Source organism: Muntiacus reevesi, chromosome 5 (assembly GCF_963930625.1).
Source record: "Muntiacus reevesi chromosome 5, mMunRee1.1, whole genome shotgun sequence".
NCBI classification, from domain to species: domain Eukaryota; kingdom Metazoa; phylum Chordata; class Mammalia; order Artiodactyla; family Cervidae; genus Muntiacus; species Muntiacus reevesi.
The window spans coordinates 96,877,566-96,903,149 of record NC_089253.1 but is presented as its reverse complement, the minus strand read 5'-3'; the positions used below and the strand labels follow the sequence as shown (position 1 = coordinate 96,903,149).

The following is a 25,584-nucleotide window of genomic DNA, read 5'->3' as shown; positions in this document are numbered from 1 at the left end:
CACACCTGGGCACAGCAAAGGACACCTCTTACATGACCACGAGACCATGGGGTCATCAAGGGTGAATGGCAAGTGGGGCAAGGATGGCGGGAATTTGGGAGGATTTCTCAAGCTCCAAACTTCCCCATATCTGGTTATTTTGTAAACCCAACCACGTCCTCAAAGTGACCCCCAGCCACACCCACAGAAAAGAAAAGCCTCTTGAGTTGCATTTTTTGGATATTATTAGCATAATAATACTGAATGCTTGGCTAGGCCCCCCAGGAACCTTCTAGAGCAAGCAGAGTATGCAGAGAAGGAAGCTCTGGCCTGGTAACTAGCCAAGGTCACCCAGCAGGCACCCTTCCTGTGCTCCCTTCTCTAAAGGGAACTTGTGTGGTGTTGTGTTTGTGACCATGGAGGTCTGTCCACTCAGGACCTCAGGCAGGAGCGCTTCCGCATTTCAGAGATGAGAAGATGGGGCTGTGGCTTCCCTCAACTGAACCTGTTGTGCAATTTCTCCCAGCAGGCCCTGAGGCTGCCCTGTGACCTCGGAGCCTCCGGCTTACACCCTGTGGTCCAGAAGGACAGTGCAGGGAGGGGCACTTTAGGCCTCTGGAAGGTTCCTAGAGGAGATCTTGCTTGGGCTGAGAGCAGGGCTGAGCTGAAATGAGCTGGGCCAGGGGGCAGAGGGAAGGAGCAGCAGGAATGCAGGCAGGTGTAGGGATGGGGGATTGATGCCAGTCAGGCCCACGTGGGCTGGGCAAGGATGCTGGTGCACCTCAGAGGGGCTGAGGGTTCAGGAAAGGCCATGGGCGTGACCTTTCGCAGTGCCACACTGCAGGACTCTAATGTTTGTGTTCTTTTCTGTAAACATGGCTCCCCTACCATGTAAGCTTTAGATACCCCAAACCTGGACTCCTCCTCTTCCAAGGGTGGAAAGATGGGGGACAGCAAGGGTGGGGGATGGAAATGGAGGAAGTGGGGCTATAGAGGGAGCAGACAGGGCTGCCTGCCCAGAGCTGGACTCACTCAGGCAGGAAGCACATTTGGATTGGGGTGCAGGGTCTGGAGACAGCACTTCTCTTTGGGGTCCTGCTCCAAGCTCTTGGGGAAGTAGGCCTCAGCTCTGCCTGGCTGCGGGGGACAGAGTGGAGGGAGGTTGCCAAACACCTGAAGGGGTAAGTGGCTGAGAGACATGGGGTCTCCCTGTGGACAGGGGGTGTCCCCCAGTGCTGGCCTTCAGGCAACAGGCCCTGGTTGCTGACCTCTCCTGTCCCACCCTTCCCAGTCCTCCCCAGGGACCAGTGTCCAGAACTGCCCACTTGGAACACAATACTGCAGGGAACCAAACCTTCAGGTGCAGGGGCGTGTGTGTGTGTGGGGGGGGGGCGTGCCCTGCCAAGAGCCCAGAAGAGCACTAGCAGAGGGAACAGACAGCACGGGCCTGCGGTGGGGGCGGGGATTCTCTGACAGCCGCTCCAGCACCTCACACGTGTGGGACATGCCAGGTTCTCACAGGGCCTCTCAAAGCAGGTGCTTTCTCACAGGAAATCTCAGGCACACAGAGGTCAAGTAACTGGCCCCAGGTCACACCAGAAGGATGTGAAAGAACAGGATTTTCTGCCCCTTCCATTTGGCTGGACTCCAGGAGTTGGGAATGGTGGAGATGTGGGGGAGTTGGAGCAAGAGTGGCAGGGGCAGGGCAGCCTTTTCCTGCTCTCACAGGTCAGGTGGACCTCCCTATGTGCTCCCCGTGGAGGGTCAGGAATTGTGTGGGTGCTGGTGCTGGGTGGGGTGGGCACCACGCGTGCACTTGAGAACCAAGGTGGGGGCCCAGGTAATCCCAGGCTCCCTGCAAGGACTCAGTTTGTGTCCAGCAACTGAGGGTCCGGGGCAGAGTATGGACATCACAGGGGATACAGGAATGCCCTCCAGAGTCAGCGGAGCGGCTAGGGACTGCTAGGGACGGAGGTTGTGGGATGAGGCTGGAGGAAGAAAGAACAGGCGCCTTGGAGGGGAGGTGGGACAGGAGGATGTCACTTCCCAGGTGCATCCAGGCCCTGGGAGCCACGTGCTTGCGCCTCCCAAGGGTCCTGGGCTTCCAGCATCAAGTCCAAGGTTCACTCCGGGCAGCACAGTGCCAGTGGTGTCACTTAACACCTCTGGCTGCCTGCCCTCAGCGTCCCCAACACCCATTTTCAGTGACCACTTTCCTGAGGTGGGCCAGTGGTGTCAAGGCAGCATAGGGCTCAGTCTCAGCATCCCCCGCCCCAGCTCAGAGGATCCCTGGGTGAGCTGGCCCTCGCAGAGGCTCCTGTGCCCACCTGCTCCCTCTGCAGGTGGCCAGCAGCAGGTGTGCCCTGTGCCAGAATAAAGGCTTGCTTCCTGACCCCAGGAGACCCTCCCTCCCCCACCTCAGGCTGCCAGCTCAGGGAGCACCTCAGATGCTCTCTGGCATTCTGTGAGGCAGTTGGCAGTTAAAACATTCAAGTAACAGATTTATTCCAGAGAGAAGTGGGGGCGGAGGTTGAAACCAGGCGAACCCACTGTTCAGGCTGTCAGTCACCCAGAAACTGCACCCATGGTCCTTGCAGAAGCAAGCCGAGAAGGTGCCAGTCCCAGCCATCCCTCCCCAGGGGCAAAGCTGGGGGTGGGGGTCGGTGTGGACCTGATGCCTGTGTCTTCCTGATCCTTGGAAATGGGAGATTCAGGCGGGAACGCTTCCCACTGAGAGCAGTCTTCACTTTTTTTTTTTTAGTCTGCGCTTATTTATGAACCTGACCCAGGGGAATACTGAGGCAGCCTTCATAACGTTATGGAACACCGAGGGCTGAAGGAAAGCTGTTTCCTGCAGCAGAAGCAGGTCTGGATCCTGTGGCGGGGGCAAAGGGTGGAGTGAGGGGTTCTCCTCACTGAAGTGCACTTTCTCTCACATGTGGGGGGCTGATGCTCATTCTTTCTTCTAAGACGCAGTTCTCTTCAAAGATGAAAACGGTCTGATGTGAAGAGAAGTATTGTCTATTGAGTAAGGTCCTAAGTATTCTTGGGGAGCGGAGGGAAGGGGGGATGTGGCTCAGGCTCAGAAGAGGAAAGGACAGACTGCTACCCAGGGATGAAGGGCCAGGGCTCACAGGACACCACTGCTCTGCAGGGCCATCTGAGGGCCAGCCACTTTTCATGGGTAAACTCCGGGAGTTGGTGATGGACAGGGAGGCCTGGCGTGCTACGGTTCATGGGGTCCCAGAGTCAGACACGACTGAACGACTGAACTGAGCTGAACTGTGATGGGGACAAGGGACATGGACAGAAGAGTGGGCAGCAGGGGAAGCAACTGCCTCCAGACACTGAAACAGCCCCACAAATGAGCAGTCACGCCAAGATCCCTCATGTCAAACTGCTTTATTACATCTTAAATAACAGTACAGTTGAATATAGGATCTATCTTGCATCCAGCTTCCTTGCAGTACATTGACTTTAAAATTAAATACAAAAGGTGAGGGACAGGGTGCAGAGAGCTCTACAGAGGTGCCGACGGGGGCGGGGGCTCATCCCACTCTCTGCGGGTCCAGGGCACAGGGCGCACAGGATGGTGCAAACACAGGTGGAGAAGCCACTGCTGCCGCTACGGGGGCGCTGGTGCGGGGAGGAGGCCCGCGTTGTCCCAGCACTGCTGCCCAACACTGGACGCGCACGGAACCAGGGACATCTGCATGTTAGAAAAGTGGTCTGCCTCAGCACAAAGGCTGGTTCCCGGGAGAGGCGGGCTGTGAGGAATCCACAAGGGAGGCCGGGGACTCCGTTCCCTGTACACCCCCCACCCCATCCAACAACGATTTTGGAACAGGACTTGTTTTTTAAAGAAAGAAAGAAAACAGTGACATCTCGCCAGGCGAGCGTGTAGAGCCGCTAACTGCACGGCCTCCAATGCGATGCGTGTGCACAGAGGAGCGACGCGAAGTGGACAGAGCGCGACGTCACAACTTCAAAGAGGTTATTTCTTAAAAGAAAAAGAACATCTAAGGACTGAGTCCTATATGCACTGTGAGCATTTCTACAGCATGCGGTTCTAAGAGCAAACCCACCCCATATGGCAAACGATCAGGTTTTTTAAAATTTAACTTAGAAAGTTTGAGATCATTATTTTCAAAACATTGATTTGTACATTGTTTCATACACAAATGACTGACTGACTCTCCACGCACAGGACGGCACCGCTCTTGAGGACGGAGGCTCGTGATGGCCGGGTGGGGCACAGGGTAGTGTCGCGCTGTTCTGTCGGCCTCTCTCCAACTTCACAAGGAGACCGGGTGAGACTAAAACCGAACTGGGGGGAGAGGGTGGGTCAGGGGAAAGGCGCCTGACGCGGTCACTGTTTGTCCGCGTGCTCAGTTCCTTGACTTCTCAGCATCATCCTTCTACACCATGCGCACGACAGTCATGTGACACGAGACAAGAAGTAAAAAAACCAGGGACTAAATTTACATCATTAACAATCTGAGAGAGGCCACACCAGACCCTCCTTCTCTGTTTAACTACAAGCAGAAAGAAATGTATTTTAAGAAGGAAATATGAATCATGTCTGCAAAATCCTGTTACAAACACAATCTAGAATTCAGAGTCAATTACAAGATGAAGTCCTCAACTTGGTTTGCATGAACATCACCAAACAGGATTACTGATCAATATTTCAAATAAACTAGTAAAAAGTTGTGTCTGTCTCACAATTACACTCAAGTTTACCTTCTCGTTAACATTTTTATTATAGTATTTCCTTTTAAATTCATTCAAAACAAACAAACAAAAAAAAGAAAACAAAGACAATGGTCCCGGAAGGAATGCACGATTCGTTTTAGTTACAGCACAGAGATTCTTCTCTCAGTGGGAATTGTGCTCTTGGTTTCAGCAATAAGTGAGGGGAAGGTCTTGCCCTTTTGAAGTTCTGAGGGGTGCAGGGCGTCCGCGTTAGTAGGGGTGGATGGGAAATGCTATCTGCAACGCTCCAAGGCTGGAATGGTCTTCCAGTCACTGTGGCGTCCACCTGCTGCTTTAAACAGAATTGAGAGACCATGAAGAGAAACGCAGCACCTGGCCCAGGTGCAGAGTGGCATGGTAGCTGCACCCGCTCAGGATGGGGGCACAGCGAGTACTCAGGCTAACTGCAGAGCTCACCTGCCTGAGAGCCCAGAGCAGCCACGTCCAAATGACCCCAGGAGCTCCAACCCACAGCTCCCTCCATGTTGTAAGAAACATGGAGTTGCAAGCAGGGAAGGGTGTGGGCTGCCTCTTACCTGTCAGGGTTAGTTCCAGATTTTGAGGAAGCTGTCCCAGGACCCCGTCGCCACGGCCATCCCGTCATCAGTTACCCCCAGGCAGCTCACGCGGTTGTCATGCCCGGCCAAGACCCCTGGGGACCGAGGACAGTGTGGTCAGCCTGGGGTCCAACCACTTGCTGAAGTGGACCCAGAAACCCCCACTTGCAGTCCCTGCCAGGCCTTGGTGGTGAGGAAAGGATCCCAACACAGAGGGCTCGTGACGGACGCAGAGGGTGGTCCTTTAGGACAGGCACAGTGATCCCCCTCCCCCCAAAACAGGGCACCCCGTGACAGTCAGTGGTCAGTGCTTGGAGAATCATCAGCCACATCTTTCCAGAGGGACCTGAGGCTGTATCTCAGAGCACCCTGTGCTGTCAGGACAGAGGCCGCAGACCTGGAGGCACTCGGGGGAGCAGGAGAGGAAGAGGAGCCCCCCCCAGAGCAGGAGCTCTACAATGGGAGGGTGCTATGAGGACACAGCTGGCCCGGTCCTGCCTGAGTGAGCCACATGGTACTGCGAAGAGCTTCTCGTGCTGGGGCCTGGCTCCTGTCCCTCTGCCAGCCCACATGTCGCAGGTGATGTGTACCCTATCCCTCTGCAGACCTGGTGAGGCCCGGCAACTGCCTACCTGCCCTGTCGGCCTTGAGGGCGTCCCAGACGTTGCAGTTGAAGTCGTCGTACCCTGCGAGAAGGAGGCGTCCGCTCTTGGAGAAGGAGACGGAGGTGATCCCGCAGATGATGTTGTCATGGGAGTACGTCATGAGCTCCTGGTCCGCACGGAGGTCGAACAGCCGGCAGGTGGCGTCGTCTGAGCCGGTGGCAAATGCGTTGCCATTCGGGAAGAACTGGAAAGAGCAAGCAAGCCAAGACAGTTTGCCAACGGACAGAAAGACACACTGGAAATGCAGACTGCCCGATGCAGGGTACTATGGGCACAGGAGATGAAGACCAGCTAGGACCAGGCTCTGGCTGGAACAGCAGATGCTGCGCAGGGACCAGGAGGGACCAGACCTCGGCGAAGAGTTGGCTTCCCGTCACCACCATGGTCCCAAGGGAACAGCAGGAGTGTGGCTGTCACCCATGGCTGGGTGCCCATAGGCACTGGAGTCAGGCTTCCTGCGTGGAGGACGACTCAGCAAGCAGACACTTTCTCCCCCTCCCCACCTCCGGCTCCTCAGATGGCCAGGCCCTCCTGTCAGGGCAACGTGGACAAGGGTAGGCTCCCTCCACTGCTGTGCCCCCAGAGCCCCGCGGAGGCTGGGCTGACAGGGTCAGTTACAGGACTATTTGCCCCCAACGGGAGGAAGCCTCACGGTCAGTCACTGGTCACCCTGGGAGTGGGACACATGTGGGCCTCACTGGGACAGAGCGAATCACAGTCAAGTCTCCCACAGGGAGATTTTGTCCATTCGACTGTATTTGCATAGAAAAGAGAGAACACCTAACCCTGAAAACATTTTCCAACTGGCTGACACAGCTGCAGCTCCTGAGGACTCTAACCTGCTGACTGCCAGCCAGGGGCCCTGACCCACACCTGTGACCTCAACTCACACAGATGGCGTTGATGTCAGACTCGTGGCCGGTGAAGGTTTGCCGGCACATCCCTTCTCGCACGTCCCAGAGTTTGGCTGAAGCGTCACAAGCACCAGAGACAAACAGTCTGGTGTCCGGAGCGAGCGAAAGGCTCATGACGTCCCCGGTGTGTCCAGTGAACGTGGTGGTCTGCTGGCCAGTCTCGATGTCCCACAGGGCACTGGGACAGAGCAATGACAGGGGTTATCCCCTTGCTTGGAAGACCAGATACACAAACAAACTCCCTCAAACCCCCAGGCCTGCAGCAAGCATCCACACTTCACCTAAGACAGATCCACATCCAGTAGTGACTTTGCTCAAATGGGTTGTTACAGAGCCAAGCACACACATGACATGGATGAGTCCACCCGGGGCTTCTGATTCTCACACCAGTTCACACATCAGCAGAAGAGGGAGCCGAGTCCCTGTCCAGCGGGGACACTTGTGTACTGGGCCGCACACTTGGGCCCCACAAGGACTCATGAGGGGCAGCAGAAGGCCTCCAGTTGGTGCCCCTGCTGGACAGCTCCATGCCCGCCAGAGCCCAGAGGCTGGGTCACTCCGTGGGGCAGAGCCAAGCGTGGGGCCCATGACCATCAGCTTGAGAGGCTACTCCAGGCCAGAGAAAGGGGAGACACGGCAGTGTGGTGAGGACACATGTGCGGTTTCTGTGCTTCACCCACAGAAGCAAGGCCATCAGATGCTACTCGTCCCCTGTCAGCCTCACAGAAAACCAGCTCAACTCAGCCCCCACATCCAAGCATGGGGGACCCCTCTCTAGGGCCTGAAGGACAAGCAGGAAGGAAGGAAGACAACCTCCCCCAACCCCAGTCCAAAAAACATCCTTCCCAAGTGAAAAAGCTTCCAAAAGTACCTTCTAATACAGAGGTTCTTCCCAAACTGGCAGTCAAGACAGACTGCAAATCTTCAGTGAGCGCACACACAAAGGACACCTCACCAGGCAGGGCTGGCCAGGGTGCACCTGCCCCTCCCGTGTGGCTTGCTGGCTCTCGGCCACCACATCTTGCCTCAAAGAGTCAGAAAAACCCACAGGGACAGTTTAAGCCTGAAATGACTGAACTTCTCGATGATTTTAGAGGATATGTTTTGGTGCCACAAGTGAACACTTCACAGAGTTTCAGTGTCTTTCACCAATAAGGTGAAACTCCTATGACACCTGCTACTTTGAAGCTGTGCTCAGAGTCCACAGGGAGGCAGCGCTCACCTGAGGGGGGCTGACGCGCACCCCCCAAGGCTAGTAACTGTGGCCCAGGAAGGCGAACTGTGAGGAAGAGACAAGCCGGTGTTTCACAGAGTTCTAGTTTCAAAATCAGTTCTTAGTTGTTCAAAACTGAACCTTCCCATCTACACAGAGCACCATGAACTGGTCTGCCTCTCGGCACCTGTGTCTGAAGCCCCGGGGCCACGTCCAGTCACAGTGGCTTAGCTGAGGGCTTCCCTGTGGCTCAGCTGTGCGGCGGGGAGGGCAATGTGAGACAGGTTCAGCGCACTGGGACTCACCAGGTGGTGTCTCCAGAGCTGGTAACGATCTGATTGTCATCCAGAAAACGGCAGCAGGACAGGTAACCTGGAAAATAGACCCAACAATGGCCTCAGCACCTGACTCTACATCTTGTAAATGGAGTGGCCACAGTGGGAAGGCCCAGGCAAGGTGAGGGAAATGCCATGTCCACCACCTCTGGCCCTGCCCTGTGTGCTGGAAAGAGAACAAAGCCACACAGACTGCAGGCAATGCGGGCAAGAGCAGAGCCACAGGACTGGGCACCAGGAGGAAGGAGGCACTCTGAGCACACGCACGTCCTGCCGGCCCTTGACATGGCAGGAGGAGCCAGGATGGTGGGTCTGCAGGGGCAAGAGACTGAGGTGCAGGGCTGGGGGCAGACTTGTTTTCTGTGGGACAAGTGTGTGGTCAGCGTGGAAACTGCTGTGTGTCACTCAGTTCCGCACCCCCCACCAGCATGAGAGGCCCCAGCCTGCATCCCCTTTTGGAATAAGGAAGGGCAAATACAAAGAAGGTCCATTCTGTAGAGCCTACATTTGATTTCTCCTGAATAAGCCCTGTTCACCACCATCTCTGTTTTCTTAGCACAAGTGACTCTAAGGACTGCACGTACGGAGTGAGCACCCCACCCGGGAGGCCCAGGGACAGTGTCAGGGCAGCCCCTGACCCCAGCCGGCCGGGCTCCTACCAAGTTTCCCAGGCCACACAGAGCCACGTGTGATGCTGTGTTACTCAGTAAAACCGAAGACAAAATACACACCAAGAGAGGAGGAGCCCACTGACAGCTGCTGATGTGGAAAGCATAAGGCTGTTGGGAAAACAAAGCCTATACCTAACATATTACCTCACTGTCTCCCACAGAAGAAACAGAGACGACAGTTTCAGAATATCAGTTCTGTGCCTAGATAAGGACATGTGGTCAAGTGCTCCCTAGAGCCCACATCATGTCCACAGGACATCGGGGACCACATGGCTGCCACCCTCAGCCTCCCCCAGGGGTTCCTCCCAAGGTCCCCGAGCTGCTCCTCTCCAAGAACAGCACTCACTTCCTGGCACACTGCCACCCTCATACAAGCCAGTCTTCCAGGATCCAGTCCTGGAGCCTCCAGCACTACCCTGTCCGACTGGTGAGCACAGCCGACTGGAAACAGCACTGTGGAGACCCCAGTCCCACCGGCATTGCACACAGGGTCAGACATAGGCACTCCTAGGTCAATGCCACAAAGAAACACGCCCTCAAAGATGACCTCTGTCCATTTCCTGCAGGTGGTGGTCACACGGAGCCCATGAGTTTCCTACCCCAAGAACCAGCAGCTGAATGTTACGGCCACGGCCTTCGAGCACCGGCAACGAGCTCTGGCCTCTTCAGGGCCCAGAAGGTCAGCACACATCAGCTGGTGGATCCTTAGGAACCAGGCAGGCTATGTGTGCCCTCACCAGAACCCCTTGCCTGTGGAGATGTGTGCGTGTAGGTGCCCTCAGCAGAACTCCTTCCCATCCTGTGTGCGTGTGTGTATGTGTGCGTGCCCTTAACAAAAATCCCTTCCTCATAGGTGTATATGAGTTTATGTGCACCTGTATGTGTGCGCCCTCATCAGAACCCCTTCCTCACGGGTGTGTGTGTTTGTGCATGTGTGTGCACCCTAAGTAGAACCCCTTTCCCTAGAGTGTGGGTGTGTGCACGTGAGTGTGCCTGTGTGCCCTCAGCAGGACCTCTTCCCCAGTTTGTGTGTGCACGTGTGTCCCTGTGTGTGTCCTCAGCAGAAAGGTGGCTGGCCCAGGCACTGGTGCCTTTCCAGAGCCCCAGAGGGTCAGACAAACATGGCACCAAATGCGGGTGTGCCAAGGCCTCTTTGAGACCACAAGTGGCAGTGGGATGGCCTGGTGCAGGGACGAGCAGGCCACAGCCCAGAGGGAAGAGGCCTGGAATGAAGCAAGACAGGCCCTCTTTCCTCCTACAGTCCAGCCTGCTAGCTCCTATCAAGGGAAAAAGAACAGGCTGGGGGCCCCGGACAGCAAGGACAGCCCAGCCCAGCCCAAAAACATGAAGCGCTAGCCACCTCAGGAGGGGCAGGCCATCACGGCCCCAAGGAAGTTCTGGCTAAACGCCTGACCAGGTGATCCCAGGAAGACACCATGTCTGCACTGGGATGGGAGGTTCAGGGAAGAAGGCGGCACTTTCAGGGCCTTACCGATTTCCCAAATACACGATCTAATAATGCCTTTTTGCCAAAACAGCACTCTAAAGGTTATTCTGTATGTAATGTAGTCACAACAACAACAAATGCTCCGTCTCAAGGCTGGAAGCTCAGTCCCTGAGCCATTTCCAGAGGGCACCTTGCACTCTGCAGGACAGACAACTTAGAAGGAAAGGTGAACAGAGCACCATCTGACAGGTGCTCCCTCAGCTCCGCAAGCACTCCCACAGCCCGGGAGGCCAACTCGAGAGAAGGAACCTCGGCTTGCTCCAAGTGGGCCCTGTATCTCATGGAAACAACAACAACACGAAACTGATCACAGGAGCCTCCTTCCCGAGGCTGCATAAGCTTGATGCCCGCCCCGACTCTACAGACACCACTAAGGATGAGGGTCTGCTGACAATAGCACCCAGATGGGTTTATTGCAACTGAGTTCTAAGATCCTCCGAGAAAATGTCCCAACACCAGCTTAACAGAGAGTTCTCAGTTAATGCTCAGGCCTGAGACGCCCGAATGAGGGGTACCAATGCCCTCAGATGAAGTTAGGAATGACAGAGACGAGACAGACCACACGTGCTCCAATCTGCTGAGTCCACTGATCTTTCACACCCTCGCCTGACTAAAGGGAGGCTAGGTGAAGCTCATCGAACGTTAACCTTTATTGATATGAAGCATCATGTCTGAAAAGTTACAAATACCCTTAAGATGTAGAATGTTTAAAACACACCACTCAGCTCTCAAGAAGTAAGAGTTCACAATGCATGAAGGAAACACAATTTCTAATGCATTCTAATACTAGTTTTATTTTTTCTTTCAGCAAACAAGTGCTAAAAAATGTAAAAGATTTAATTAAAAAATGGAAGTCCATACACTGAACTGGATATAAGAGATTGATAAACAGTAAGAATGTTTTTTAAGTGTTGCGAGTTCGCTGATGCTGGAAGCAAAGTGGCTTATGAAGGGTGCTCACTGGACAGAAGCCCTGTTCACAAGGATGGGGCAGGCAGGCCAGGCTGAGTTCCACCCCCAGGAGTAGCCTTCCCACAGAAAACTACTATGAGGGCTGGACAAATATAAAAACAAACTCCTACAAACACTGGAAGCAGCAGCAGACAAACTGAAGGGGAACCTGCACTTGGAGGCACTGGGGGACCTTATTTTTCAGGTGCTGTGCCTGCAGGCATGTCCCCTCCTGTGACAGCCACAACCACGCAGCCACACCTCAGACAGCACATCTGTGGGCCAACTTTCCTGAGCATCCAGTAAAGGGTTCTGGGCAACCACAGCCAAAAAGTGAAAGAAGAAAACCTAGAAAGGAGAAAGCCATACAAGGCCCTAAAAAAAAATCACGCACCAACTCCCACACATCTGTCCAAACCACACACAGGCAAGACAGCTGAGCCCACACAGCATGGCTGCTCCCCACAGGACCACACAGCAGGATTCCAGGAGAGTAGTCTGCACAACACAACAGCCACAAAAGCCCAGGATGCAAGTCAAATCACTAGATGCACCAACAAGCAGGAAAATGTCATCTACATTCAAGAGGAACGAGCCACCAAGACCAACCTCAAGGGACTGACTGCTAGAACTGGCAGACAAGAATTTTAAAGGCAGCTCTTGGAACTGCTCACAAGGATCCTAACTATGCTTGTTATAAATAAAAAAAAGACAAGAAATCTCAGCAGAGAAACAAGAACTATTTTTTAAAAAGCAAATGAATTCTAGAACTGAAGTGAACATCTGACTTAAATGGCTTGCTGGGTGGTCTTACACCATGGAGGTGACAGAAGTCACATGCCCTAGAGGACGGCTCTGGGGAAGCGGGAGATGGAATCTAAGAGATGAAGTGAATGCACAAAAGAAGAGAGCACCAAGAACAGAAAGTGGACCTCTAAAATTTCCCCAATTTAGTGAAAGACAGAACTTTACGAAGTCAAGGTGTTAAAGCACAATAAACAAAGAAAATCACTCCAAGGCATGTCAGTCAAACAGCTGAAAAATAAAGAAAAATCTTTAAAATGCTAAAAGAAAATAATACCAACCCAAAATTAAATATATCAGCAAAAATATTCTTCAGAGATGAAGGATAGTCAGTATTTTCAGGTGAGGACAGACAGAATTCCTTGGTGAGATCCACACCAACTGCAGGAAGCTTGCTAAAGCAAGCCCCTCAGTCTGAAGGGCACCCAGGAGAAAGCGCATGTCTTCAGGAAGAAATGAGCACCAGAAATGGTACAGACTTGAGTAAATGTAAAAGACTATTCAATTTTCTTCAAATGGCTAAGCACGTTTAAAGAAAAAAGTGTAACAATATATTGGGGGCTTATAACACTCAAGGATGCAAGACCTAGAAAAAGAAAACTTTGTAAAGGATGAGGAAGGGCAGGAAATGGGACATTTATGGCTACAAGATTCTTATCTTTCACATAAATGGATACAACATACCTGGCCGAACCTTCCTTAAGAATTGTGAACGTACGCTGTAATCCCTACATAAACCCTAAAATATAATTCAAAGAGGTAACCAAAAGCCAACAGATAAAACTATAAAATATTACTCTAAACAATCAGGTAACCCAAAAGAAGGCGGGAAAGGAGAGGTCATCACAAACCCCAGTGCATGTGCAATGCAGGAAGCAGACACGAAGCTCACACAATTAGAGAGGCAGAGACATGTACAGTAGACAAGGGACTGTGTTTATAAATACAGTTACACAGTCGGAAGAAATACACCATGCAAACAGCCTAAGAAGGCTGGAATGGCTGCAAGAACATCAGATAAAGCCCACTTTCCAGCAGAGGTTCTGAGACAGAAAGAGGGTCAGTTCATCAGGAAGAAATGACAGTCACGAACATAACTGCTTCCACTGAAAGAAGTCAGAATACAAGAAGCAGAAATTTCCAGAATGAAGGAAGAAAGAGAGAAATCCATCCCACCTCAGCAACTTAGAAACTAAAGACTCAGAAAATGTGAATAGTGTCAAAGTCCTGCTCTGACAAACACACTGAGAACTGCTGCCCCACAGCCTGGCCTCCTGAGCACATGCAGCGTGTCCTTATCAGACCACCTGCTCCTCAGGAAGTGAACCTCCACAAATGAGAAAAACTCAACCAATACAGAACACTGTTTCTGAACATAACTGCATTTAATCAGAAACCACAACATGTTATCAAAATGGTGTTAAAAATGTTTCCCACTGAATGACAACATAGCTAAAGCCACACTTGGAGGGGAGTTTACAGCTTTAAAGGCTCAATTTGAAAAAGAAGGAAGGCCTAAGGTTCCACCTTAATAAGAAGCTAGAGAGTTAAGAAGGAAGCAACCCCAAAGCCAACAAAAGGCAGGAAATGACACAGGACAGAAATCAGTGCAATACAGGCAGTGTATCTTTAAAAGTTTAAAGATATACAATTAACCAGCCAGAATAAATTTAACAGACTGCCTGAAAGAAGTCAAAAGGACACCAGTAACTATGATAATTCTCTGGTTGCATGTGAAGTACATGAGCAGAGGGCGTAGTTTTGAAAAAGAATACAGCAAGAGAAGTAAAATACTGGGGTGAGACCTTCTTTTCCAGAAACGTTATGTCTTTGGTAATAAATAATAACTGTCACAGGTAAATTGAACTTGGCAAAACAACCCACTATCTAACAGTTCCAGCAGGCTCTGTTCAGGAGACTTGGGCCTATAGGAATGTTCTGCCCTGTGCAGCATGAGTGCTGGTAAGTAATCAGGATGCGTGTGTGTGTGTGCACAAGTGGACACAGGTGTATGTACATGGAGTCAGGGTGCATGTGTGTGCACACATGGAGATAGTTGTGTGTACTTGGAGTCAGGGTGTGCATATGTGTGTACATGTGGAGATAGGTATGTGTAACATGCATGTTTAGATTAGGAAACCATTGTGGAAAAGTGCTCAAGAGAATGAATTATGTCATGCTAACATGGAAAGAAATTGTCCACCAGCTACTACACAGTGACCCAAGTACCCAGGATCCTTGAAAACCAGACACTATAGTGACTTAAACCAAAAGGCTTCCAACTGGTAAAAGTATATCAAGGCCTGTCTTTGATTTCACTTTCAGAGTATCTCCGGCCATTACTGTAGCCAATCTCATAAAACAACTACTGAGAAGAGACAAGTGTCCACAGCACAGTACTAATGCCTGGCCACAGCACACATGACTGTGACTTTATTGATGAGAATGTGTACCTGTGTGTCCAGCCAGCTCACGACTCACACGTACATTCCCTTCACGAGTTTTCAGATTGTAAATGGAGCAGATGTTATCCAGGCCTCCGCAGGCCACGTAGTTCCCAGAAGGGGCATAAGCGCATGTCATGACCCACGAGGAGCGCAGAGGGATGGCATGGACCTGAAGGGCAGAACACACATGATGTGAGCACGCAGGTCAGACACATCACCTAGTGACACTGTGATCCTGCTTCTTGTCTTCAACTGTCACTGCCCCAGAGGTGACACAGCAAGACACTGGCCAAAATTAGTTTAAAAATAATTTTTATGGGTGGCCAAATGAAGGTAAAATTTAATTAGAAATTCAGTGCTGCACAACAATTTAATGTAGAGTTTTTGTTTTAACTGCTGCACTGCTTGGCTTTTAGGATTAGTTTCCTGACCAGGGATCAAACCCTGGCCCTTGGCAGTGAAAATGTGGAGTCATAACCACTGGCCCACCAGAGAATCCCAAATGCAGATTTATTACAGTCAGGCAGGCACTTCAGGAATACCAGCAAAGCCCCCAAACTGAAATTACATATTAAGAGGAAAACATTTCATTTGCCTATCAAAATGACTATAAAATTAATTCACAAACTCAAGTATTTTTAGTGAAGTAATCAAACTAGACATTACTATAATTAATCCTACCACACACCTCCCTGGGTCTGAGATTTAAGTACCGCAATCTTTTTAAACACATTTGGTATTCTCCAGCAAAATATAACTGAATTTTGTCTGTTTTACACATTTAGACCAATGACAATACTTTTTTCATTCAGTATGGATTGAACAATCTTGGATTAAATTTTTAAAATAATTTATAAAGTACAGTATCTTTCAGATTATTTCTTGTGAAAACCAGTCACTAATGGAAAGCTATACCTCTGCATTTTTAAATAAAACATGAGATTTCCCATGAGCTAAAATTGGATCCCTGACTCCTAAAAACATGGAGGAGGCCCTCCCTCCACCTGCTTTGCAGGAAGACCAACCGTGGCATAAAAGTGCAGCCTGGCAGCACAGGCCAGACGTGCCAGCTACGTGACCAGGTTTCCATTTGGCCCAAACAACTTTACTCTAAAAGCGACAACCTCATGCTCCTCCGCCCTCTCCTTTACAAACTGTGCATAAGTGAACCCAGAGTTTAAACACCTGCCTTTGCCCGGGCTGGACTTCAGGGCATGGTCTGCAGTGCCTACCTTGTTTGTGGTGTAGCTGTCCCAGATAATAAGTTTACCATCCTGCGAGGCACTGACTAGAAGCCTGGAGCAAAGAGACAAAAGCAAACCCGTCAGCAACACAGGAGCCTCCCCAAAGACAGCAAATGAAAACTAAATTCTCACAACAACTAACACAGACTTCAATGTTACATTCGCTTGAGATAATCCCCAGCAAAATTCTAATTGTTAGACCAACTCTGAAAGCATGAAAAGAAAACACCTTCACAGGTAAGAGTGCAGGCCTGATGGTGCCTGTCTTCAGGTGCAGCCCCAGCCGCAGCCCCTCAGCTATTCAGACAAGACACACTGGTTGCCTAGCGCTGCTCTCTCAGGGTTTCTGGTCACCATACACCAGATCTGATGCCCAAAGATATTTCATGAGTCAAAGGTGGTAGGAAATATTTAGTATATAATTTTATGTTCCATTCTGACACATAAAAAGCATAAACATAAAGGACTAATAAGCTTTTAGATACTCAGAATTTATAAGCCATTTCTCACCAAAAAGGGAATCCAGGTCTCCTAGAACCATGAAGAACTGCCTTCCTACCTGCCTTGAAAAGAGATGCCAATCTAAAGCACAGCTGTGCTTGTCCCACAGAAGAGCCTAATGAACATTTTTTGTGCCAAGTTTCTTGCTCTGGTCAGTTGGGCTAAGTGTGGACCCTGTGTGTTGAAGAGGTGCTTTGTCTGCATTTGCAGAGAGGTACAAGGATATTGCCAAAGGAAAGCAAACGAACTGCAAACACAAGTACTCCAGGAACCAGCCCCTCCTGGACATCCTGGGGACTCTGCCCTACAGGCGACGCTGTCCGGGATGGGCGAGAAGGTATTCATGGAGAGACCTATGTCAGTGGGGTGGACAAGGAGAAGGGTCTGCTGTTTCAGAGACTGCATCAAAATATGGTCTCAACCATCTCAGACACAAGTGCATTTGGCTTCTTGAACAGCTCAAACCTGGAGGTATTATCACTTGAGTCACTCTGACAAGTGACCTTATGTTCTGATGCACAGACTCCATCACGTGGAGTCTGGTAGGAACACATACATGTTCAGCTCTGCATGACAACACTAATTCCAGTGCAGGCTCCAACTTTATTATTTTGGGGATGCAATTTCTTAGAGCAAATCCCTGCCTTGAAATGCAGTTATAAACACATCAGGCACTTGAAAGACCCTGTGTGTCAGATCAAGGGTCACTTGGCGGCTCTATTACTTTCAGGCCCCTCTAAGTACGTGTTGGCTGGAATATCAGAGCCAACGTAAAGAAGCTCATCCCCTGGAAAGGTCACCTCTACAAAGGTCTCCTCATCAGAAAGCTTAATATTTGCTGACGTGCCCAGGGATGGAGAACCTATAAGCAGCACTGATCCCCCAGAAGGTGAGAGAAGACACACCTCTTAATCCCCAAGAGGAATGCCATGAGGACCTGGCTCCTCCTGTCTCCCACCTCCTCGGAGCACAGAGGCAGAGCTAGGAGAAGGCCCAAAGCCCCAGTCCAGGTCCCAAGGCCTCCCCCTTCCTGCACACTCACAGACATGGATGGACTAGCAGTGTTTCCCTCTCAACTGTATCACTTTGGCAGATTTTAGAAAAGGGAGAAAAGGTTTAACATTAATTCACATGATTGAAAGAGACTCTCAAACATTATAAAAAGTAGACTTTATGTATAAAAATTAAAATATATTGATAAACATATCATAAATGCACATATAATATGTACTGACACAAGCACACCCATAAGCCTCACTGCAGGCACCTCCTAGAGCTTTATCTCTCCCTGAAAATTTTCTAAATTTATTCACTTGTTTTTAAAGTATTTATTTGGCTGTGCCGGGTCTTAGCTATGGCATGCAGGATCTCCAAGCTTTGTTGGGACATGTGAACTCTTAGTTTTGGCATGTGGGATCTAGTTTCCCAACCAGGAATCAAATACAGGCCCCTGCACTGGGAACATGGAGTCTTACCTACTGGACCACCAGGCAAGTCCCTCTCCTATAGTTTTAAAATACAACCAGCTAACCACTGTGATAGTCTGAGAATATCCATGAACCACACAAACATAATAAAATAACTGGTATTCCCAAATTATTATTATGACTCATTAACCTTGAGTCATGAAAAGAAGTTGTATAATAAACTTTGATGTCTATGAAGATTCCATAAACAAAATGTACATCCAAAACATTAAAAAAAAAAAAATTTCTGATGTTAATGAAGAAAATTTTAGTCTCCAGAAAACATGGCTACCTAGGGGAAAAAAATCTCCAAAGGGCTCTGGAGAGCAGGAGTTCTCCTTGGTATCATTTTTTCTTTCCCTGGTTTATAAGACAGCCCTCGTGTAAGGACATTATACCAGTAATTGCCATTTGAAGAGCAGCTGTACAACACATGTCCATGTACCCTACACCGTCCAAGAAAGTGAACAAGCCAGGTGGTGCCCAGCAGCCTCCCCAGTACTCTGCCTCACCCTGCTCTGTGGGCACCACGACCCTGAACCGGTGCTGCTGCTTCCTCATGTTTGCACCTTCCACCACTGGATCCCCGAGCACAGTTTGTGTTCGAACCAGAGGGCATGCAGAGCCTTGAGGATGTACTCAGGACACCTGCATTATCTATGGGCTCCCTGCCCCTAAGGCCCTCTCTTCATCGTCACAGCTCTGGCCACACACTTACCATAGTTCTTCAAACATAGCGCTCAGTCACCTCTCAGGACACAAGTGACACATCACTGTCCATCCAACTTCCTGTCTAACCAGGACACTGATGTTCCCAAAGATCAGGAAAGACCCCAAAGGTGAGACACTATATGATTACCGTCTACTTTTTGAGAATAGAATCTAAGATGGATGGATTAGTAAGGGCAATTTTCCTTTTTTCCTCTTCTATTCTTTCTGATCATTGCCATCATTAACAGGATCTAAGTTAGCTCTCATTTGCATTTGGAATTATATGGGATACTGTACAGAACAAACTAAAAATAGAATCTTTTGTTCCATAGCTGTTGACACACTAAAGCAGCCAATTTCACGAACAAAGAAAAAAATACCAAGCAGAAAATTCCTCTCTGACAATTAAAACATGAAAAAAATGCAACTCAGAGAAAAGCATCTAATCCTCAAAGTATAACATGTTAGTTATTTGAAAAAACACATTACAGTCACAACATCACATGGCTTTTTAATTATTTGAGAGGAAAAATGGAGAAAGATTACCCAGTACCCTCCAACAGGAAGACAGAAGGAGTTGGATGGATTTCATTTCAGCAATGCTGCAGGTGAAGGGAAAAAGGATGAGGAAGGGGAAGGAGGCCCAGAGAGCAATGGTGACTAGTCATTTAGAAAGAGGTGTGAACACAGGCAGAATTCAAGGAACAGAGGGATCGCTAGAGAAAAGGGGGTGGGGCGGGCAGGCCAGGGAGAGGCAGAGACAACACCTCTCATGTACATGCTCTGTGCCCCAGTGCAGCCCTCAGGACACACGCATCACTGTTTTAACTCTCCCGACACCACATGGACTGGCTTCTGATCCCTGAACCAGATAACCAAAACCACGAGAGGGTATGGCCATGAGGTCACAAGGAATGGGCTGAAAAGAAGAGCCACAGCACAGTGGGCAGGTCACCCCTCAAGATGGCACAGAGGGGACAGGTCAGCCCCCCCCGGTAACACAGAGAGGACAGGTCACACCTCAAGGTGACACAGAGGGGACAGGTCACCCCCCCCCAGGGGACACAGAGGACAGGTACCACCGCCCTGAGGTGGCACGGGCACTGTGCCATGGAGCTGGGAAGACAAAGGTGAGGGGAGGGTGGTGACAAGGGAATGGCAGCATGGCCAGCTGTCCTGCCTGCTACACGTCTGACAGCAGTGCCCAGTTTTTTTTTTTTTACCAATCCCAGCCTGTGAGCTCTGGCTCCACCCCCCCACCATGAATGCCCATGTTCCCGCCCACACACCTGGAGTCGGTGCCCCAGTGCATGGCATAGATCTTGGCCAAGTGTCCCCTCAGCGTCCTCCTGGTACGCATCTGGATTCTTCCCACAGGGTCAATGTTGTTTGTGATCTTAAAAATAAAAGTTACCAAGAATTAACTCCATGGGAGGCACACTCTCCCCCTGCCACCCCCCTCCACCAAAGTCTCCTTCATGCCCACCCTGCTCAGCCCTGGATGGCTGTGCCTGCCTGGCTCCTGCCAGTCAGCCCATCATGTAGCAAGTCAACCTTGCTCCATCGTGAGGCCCACCTCAGGCGCAGCAGCTTAGTGCTGGCCCAGAGCCTCCTCTCCCCACCCCCATCAGCACGCTAACTGGCCATCCAACTCCAGCTCCTCCTGCCTCTGTTCGGCCCTGGAAGGCTGCTCTTCCTCCTAACAGGGCTCACCATCTAACAGGGCTCCAGGAACATAGACTGCTTGGTGCTGTATGTGCTGAGCTGGACAACAGTGGTCATCTCTTCTGCACTCTGGAGTTTAAGGCACAAAACTGCATGTGCACACCTACTGTTCACCCAACACACAAGAACCTGATGTTCATGACTCTGGGTTTACAAATGGAGTAAGTGTGTCACAACAGTGGGCTTTAAAAAACGTAGAGTCCAAAGTACATCTGAGAATTCAAATGTAGGTGATCCCGGCATTCTAACTTTTAACTTATTGTTTAACTCCATAAACGGTAGCTTCTAAGGCACTGAGATGATATAAAGATTTGGGATGGGGGACCGGGATGGGGAATACGTGTAACTCTATGGCTGATTCATATCAATGTATGACAAAACCCACTGAAAAATTAAAAAAAATTTAAAAAAATAAAAAATAAAATAAAGAATGTAATCATCCTCAACAGAAGGAATATAATTTTTCTTTCACATTTCTGTTCAGTGTTTGAGACAAAAAATTTTTTTTTCAATGAGGTGAAATTCACTATCTGAAAGGATATAATTTAGCAATATTTGGTATATTCACAACATTGTTCCACTATCAGTGGTATCTGGTTTCAAACCATCTTCATCGTTACCCCCAGAGGAAGCCCCTCATCCACTAAGCAGTCACTCCCTACAGCCTCCTCCTCAACCCCGGGCAAGCATGAATTTATTTTCTGTCTCTTCAGGGTGACCTGTTCTGGACAGTTCATGTACACAGAATCACACGACGTGACCTCCTCTCACTGAGCACACGTGTCTCAAGGTTCACCCTTCTATGGCTGAGTAAGTCCCACTGTGTGGACAGGCTGTGCCTGGCCCTGATCTCATCCCCCGAGGGCACACAGCTGCTGGGAGCAGTGCCTCCAGGAGCATTTGGACACGGGCTGGTCTGAGCATCAGCTCTAGTCTCTCTGGGTGCATACCCAGGAGTGGAGCCATGGGTCATAACTCGGGTTTCAATCTCTGAGAATGTGCCAAACTGGACCTTAGAAATTAAGGTTCTAAGGCAGACCTAATTAGGGAGAGGAACTTCAAAACATCCATATTGAAACTGTAATAATATTTAGGACTCTGACCTCTGTAAGAGGACATAATTACTTAAGGCTAGAGAGATATTTATTTTTTATCTAAAACTCACCACAGCCTATGCCCAGCATTGACAATGACCTGAAAATGAGAACCTTCAAACAGGGGCCCCACCCTTACTGTGCACAAAGTCAGAGCAGCTCCTTCCGAGGCCCAGAGCAGGCCCCACAAGCACCAGCCTCTATAGCAAATCAGTGACTGCGTCAATGGTCCTTACCTGAGAGAGAGTCGCATCTGCACACGCCTTCCGAGCATCCTGGGAAATGACAAGGACAATGAGACATTAGTGCTGCTCCCAGTACAGGCTCCCCCAGACCCAGGCTGCAGCTTCAATCAAAGTGAAAGTCGCTCAGTCATGTCCAACTCTTTGTGACCCCATGGATATACAGTCCATGGAATTCTCCAGGCCAGAATACTAGAGTGGGTAGTCGTTCCTTTCTCCAAGTGATCTTCCAATTCAGGGATCGAACCCAGGTCTCCTGTGATACAGGCGGATTCTTTACCAGCTGAGTCACCAGGGAAGCCCAGGAAATACTGAAGTGAGTAGCCTATGCCTTCTCCAGGGGACCTTCCTGACTCAGGAATCAGGGTGTCCTGCATTGCAGGTGGATTCTTTACCAGCTGAGCTACACAAGGGAAGCAGTCTCAGAGCCTCTACCAAGAGTCGCCCCACCCTGCCTTGAGCCCAGGGCATGCTGGACACAGAACCAACCACACACGGACATGTCTCAGCCTGCAGATCACCCCCCTAATGTACAACACCCCCGTGCCCACACTCCTGCCCGCAGCCTCCAGCACCTTCCCACAGCACTGCACCGGCGTCCTGAGTCGTGGGGCCAAGAGAAACAATGTCTAGAAAGCAGTGAATGGCCAGCCCAGGGAATCTTTCTTCTAGAATGCATTAACTCAGGACTGTGTTTTCAAGCCAAACAATCCTGATGCTGACCTCTATGGAAAGGAGCAAAGGGTCTGGAGTCAAGGCAACCAAATCTCTGGCTGGTCACATCCTGCTGCTTGCTTTCTTATCTGTGAAAACACTTTGTGAAACAGGCAAGAAATGTAATACAAAAGGATGTTCCTCAAGCTAATGAAGATGTCCTTGTTGTTCCTAAGTGATCCAAGCTGCTAGAAAATAAATCTGGAAATCTCAAATCTGGATATGACTTTTACAAACAGAAAGTCATACATTATGAAGGGAAATGAGACACTGGCTTTGAAAGGATAAGACTCTGAATGTAGGAGTGGGGCCTAAGAAGAAAATTGGGTGTAGGAATAATTTCAAAGGAAACTGACAATTTCTCATAAAACTCTGCCATTGTGTAGCCATCTGCCCACCCGCGCTCACTGATACACATCTGAAGGCTCATGTGAACACTCCTGAAGGCGTCCAGGAGACCTTCTCCAGGGGCAAACAACCTCACTGCTAATTATTTTTACTTCATGAAGCTGGTGGTAGTATTTGTCAACCTAGAACATGGAGATATACTCAAAGAGATTGCTATTATAAATGTACCAAATAGCTAGATTCCAAATTCAACTTAAATTATTCTATTAGAAGCCATTCTGCTCAGTTAATTCCGAATATTTAATTACACAATTAAAACAGGAAAATTATATAATTGAGTATTTCTGTGCCAGCACCTATTCTGGTGTGTCAGGACCAGGCAGAAGGGCGATCCCAAGCAGGTCTCCCATGGGTGGTTTTGTTACAGTCCCTACGTTCAGTATTAACTTCTGAATACTGTTCTTACTGATGTTATACATGGCTTTCAATTTTAAAAAATAACAAGAATTTTTAAAAGTTTTTGGCCATGTCATATGTGGCCTGTGGGATCTTAGTTCCATGAGCAGGGACTGAACCCAGACCACCGCAGTGAAAGCCTAGAGTCCTGACTACCAGACACCAGGGAAGGCCCTGGTCGGGACTCTAGACAAGAATTATTTTAAAAGAAAAAGCAAACCAAGGACATAAGCAGCTTTGCCCTGGTTAGTGTCCAGAGATTAAAATGGATTTTGTAACGTCCATAGCAGACTGTGGTGACACAAGAGAACAGAAAAAAATCATTTTAGAAACTAAACACAGGACCCACAAGTGCTGGTGTAAAAGTCTGCAGCACTCCTCAGGATAAGCATCTACACTGTGGAGACAGCCTTCTCATGGGAGCCATCCCTGCAGCTGCTTAAGACTGACAGCGCTGCCCAGCACCCTTCAGACTCAATTCCAACTAAACGGCCTGGGGCTTTGTTCACAATGCCTTATTGTTTAGCCAAGGCTCCTGTCTGTCTGTGCTGAGAAAAATCACCACCCTGCCCCTCCGCAGAGGAGCACACCCTGGCCCGCAGTCAGTTAGGCCGTATCTGGGTGGATGTCCCGCTGGCACAGGACAGCACGTGGGGAGGCCGTCCACTCAGGCCACAGTAACCGCAGTGCCTGCACATGCCACACGGCCTGGGGTGCTCACAGGCAAGGTTAGCTTTGGAGCTCTCCTTCATCTGTCAGAAGCTCTCATGTCTAAGACACATCACGTTTCAGTCAGCATTCCTCACAGATACTACCACAGGTCAGATGAGATGGTGCCTTGGGGTCTCTCAGCTGAAATACCAAGCTAGGAAAAAGAGACCCTCCTAGCGTCATCCACCATCTGTTGGACTCACTGTGTCTGCTTTCTTTAACAATATGTGTTTCTTGGGCAAGCAGGAAAAAAGGTTTTCCTTTGTTAGAGAAAGTCTTCCATTCCTGTTTGGTGTACAGCCAATTCTGTTTTGTGCAAAGAAAAAGAAACCAGCAGGGCTTCAAAGGCAGGGCTGTTCAGCTCGTCAGCTCTCCTGGGGATGGTCCATTGGAAGCGGACGCCACGGAGATGCCAGAGGTGCACAGTGAGGCAGTTTTGTGCCAGGGACACTGAACTGGCAAGACTGAGCACCAACAGAACGTAATGCAATAAACGTACTTATTAATTATGTGTCAATATGGTAATCTTTTATATACACTGGTTTAGATACAGTTGTTAAAAATTAATCCTACTGGTTTCCCTGTACTGATTTCAAGTCCATATGTGGCTCAGAGGACAGACCTGTCCCCCTATGAGGAGGGTGGCACGTGCTTCACAGAAAATGGGTTGAGATGCAACACTCACTTTCCAAAACCTTTATTTTTTTCCCACAATATTTGGATTTTTTTTTTTAACCTATACAAACTTTATTTGCTACAAATAGCTCTGAACCCACTATTTATGAACAACAACTTCTTGTCAGAAAATCAAAGTTCTGATTTCTATATTCCAGAGTGTGGCTGGACGTATTAAACAAATCTGCTAAGTCTTCCTTATTCTTACTGAGCTACATTGTATCTTTTAAACGTTGAGACTGTAAATTCTTACAGTAGAAGGATCTCTTCTGTCTCCTCTTTGGTGCATATCTCAGATAATCTCCTTATCTTTTCTAAAGCTCAGTTAAGAAGCTGGCTAAAATGACACTGGTCTTTCCTTCCAATTACCATCAGGCCTTTGGAGCATATAACTGGTCATTTAAAAGGAAATAATTAGATTCCCCCTTGAAATACCCGTGGCTTTGCAGCACGCCTCTGCAAACCCACCAGCAGACTGCATGGAGGGGTGGTGAGGAGGTTCTGGACAACTCTGCAACTGTCCTTCTTTCCAACAGGCAGCTGGACAGGACCCAGCCATTTTTATCTTCAAGTCAGTGTCTCTGTTCTAACAGTCAAAACCCTCCCTAAAGAGCACTCAAGAACAAATCACCCACACCTAGAATACCTCTATTGTTGTTGTTGACACTCTTGCTTTCTTAAACAAGTTTCCTGCCCTCAACTCAGAGGCCACAGTGGGGAAACAGACACCACACTCTGTATGGTGACCAAAAGAAGGTCCCAAAGCTAATTCCCAAGGTTAAGAAAAGAGGTTCTGAAAGATGTCTATAATTTCTATGAAAACATTCTATGTGTACTCAAGTAACAATATACTAGAAAAAAATCCTGAAAATAAGGTACTAGGCCAAACCTCTGGATCT

General features: G+C 49.4%; 1 protein-coding gene across 4 annotated transcripts in view; it reads right to left on the bottom strand.

Moving 5' to 3' along the window:
- Positions 1 to 3,366: 3,366 nt before the first annotated feature.
- Positions 3,367 to 25,584, bottom strand: part of GNB1 (G protein subunit beta 1) — a 76,966-nt gene continuing 54,748 nt past the window's right edge. For 3 of the 4 annotated variants that reach the window (XM_065935924.1, XM_065935927.1, XM_065935925.1), the window contains 9 exons: positions 21,776 to 21,814; positions 20,010 to 20,116; positions 16,031 to 16,094; positions 14,805 to 14,967; positions 8,389 to 8,455; positions 6,847 to 7,048; positions 5,924 to 6,140; positions 5,271 to 5,386; positions 3,367 to 5,023 (listed from right to left, as the gene is read on the bottom strand). In XM_065935924.1, the coding sequence (XP_065791996.1) occupies positions 5,280 to 5,386; positions 5,924 to 6,140; positions 6,847 to 7,048; positions 8,389 to 8,455; positions 14,805 to 14,967; positions 16,031 to 16,094; positions 20,010 to 20,116; positions 21,776 to 21,814 (966 nt within the window). In that variant the 3' untranslated portion in view covers positions 3,367 to 5,023; positions 5,271 to 5,279. Of the gene's footprint in view, positions 5,027 to 5,270; positions 5,387 to 5,923; positions 6,141 to 6,846; positions 7,049 to 8,388; positions 8,456 to 14,804; positions 14,968 to 16,030; positions 16,095 to 20,009; positions 20,117 to 21,775; positions 21,815 to 25,584 lie in introns of all 4 variants that reach the window. The other variant, XM_065935926.1, reaches the window with a different exon arrangement.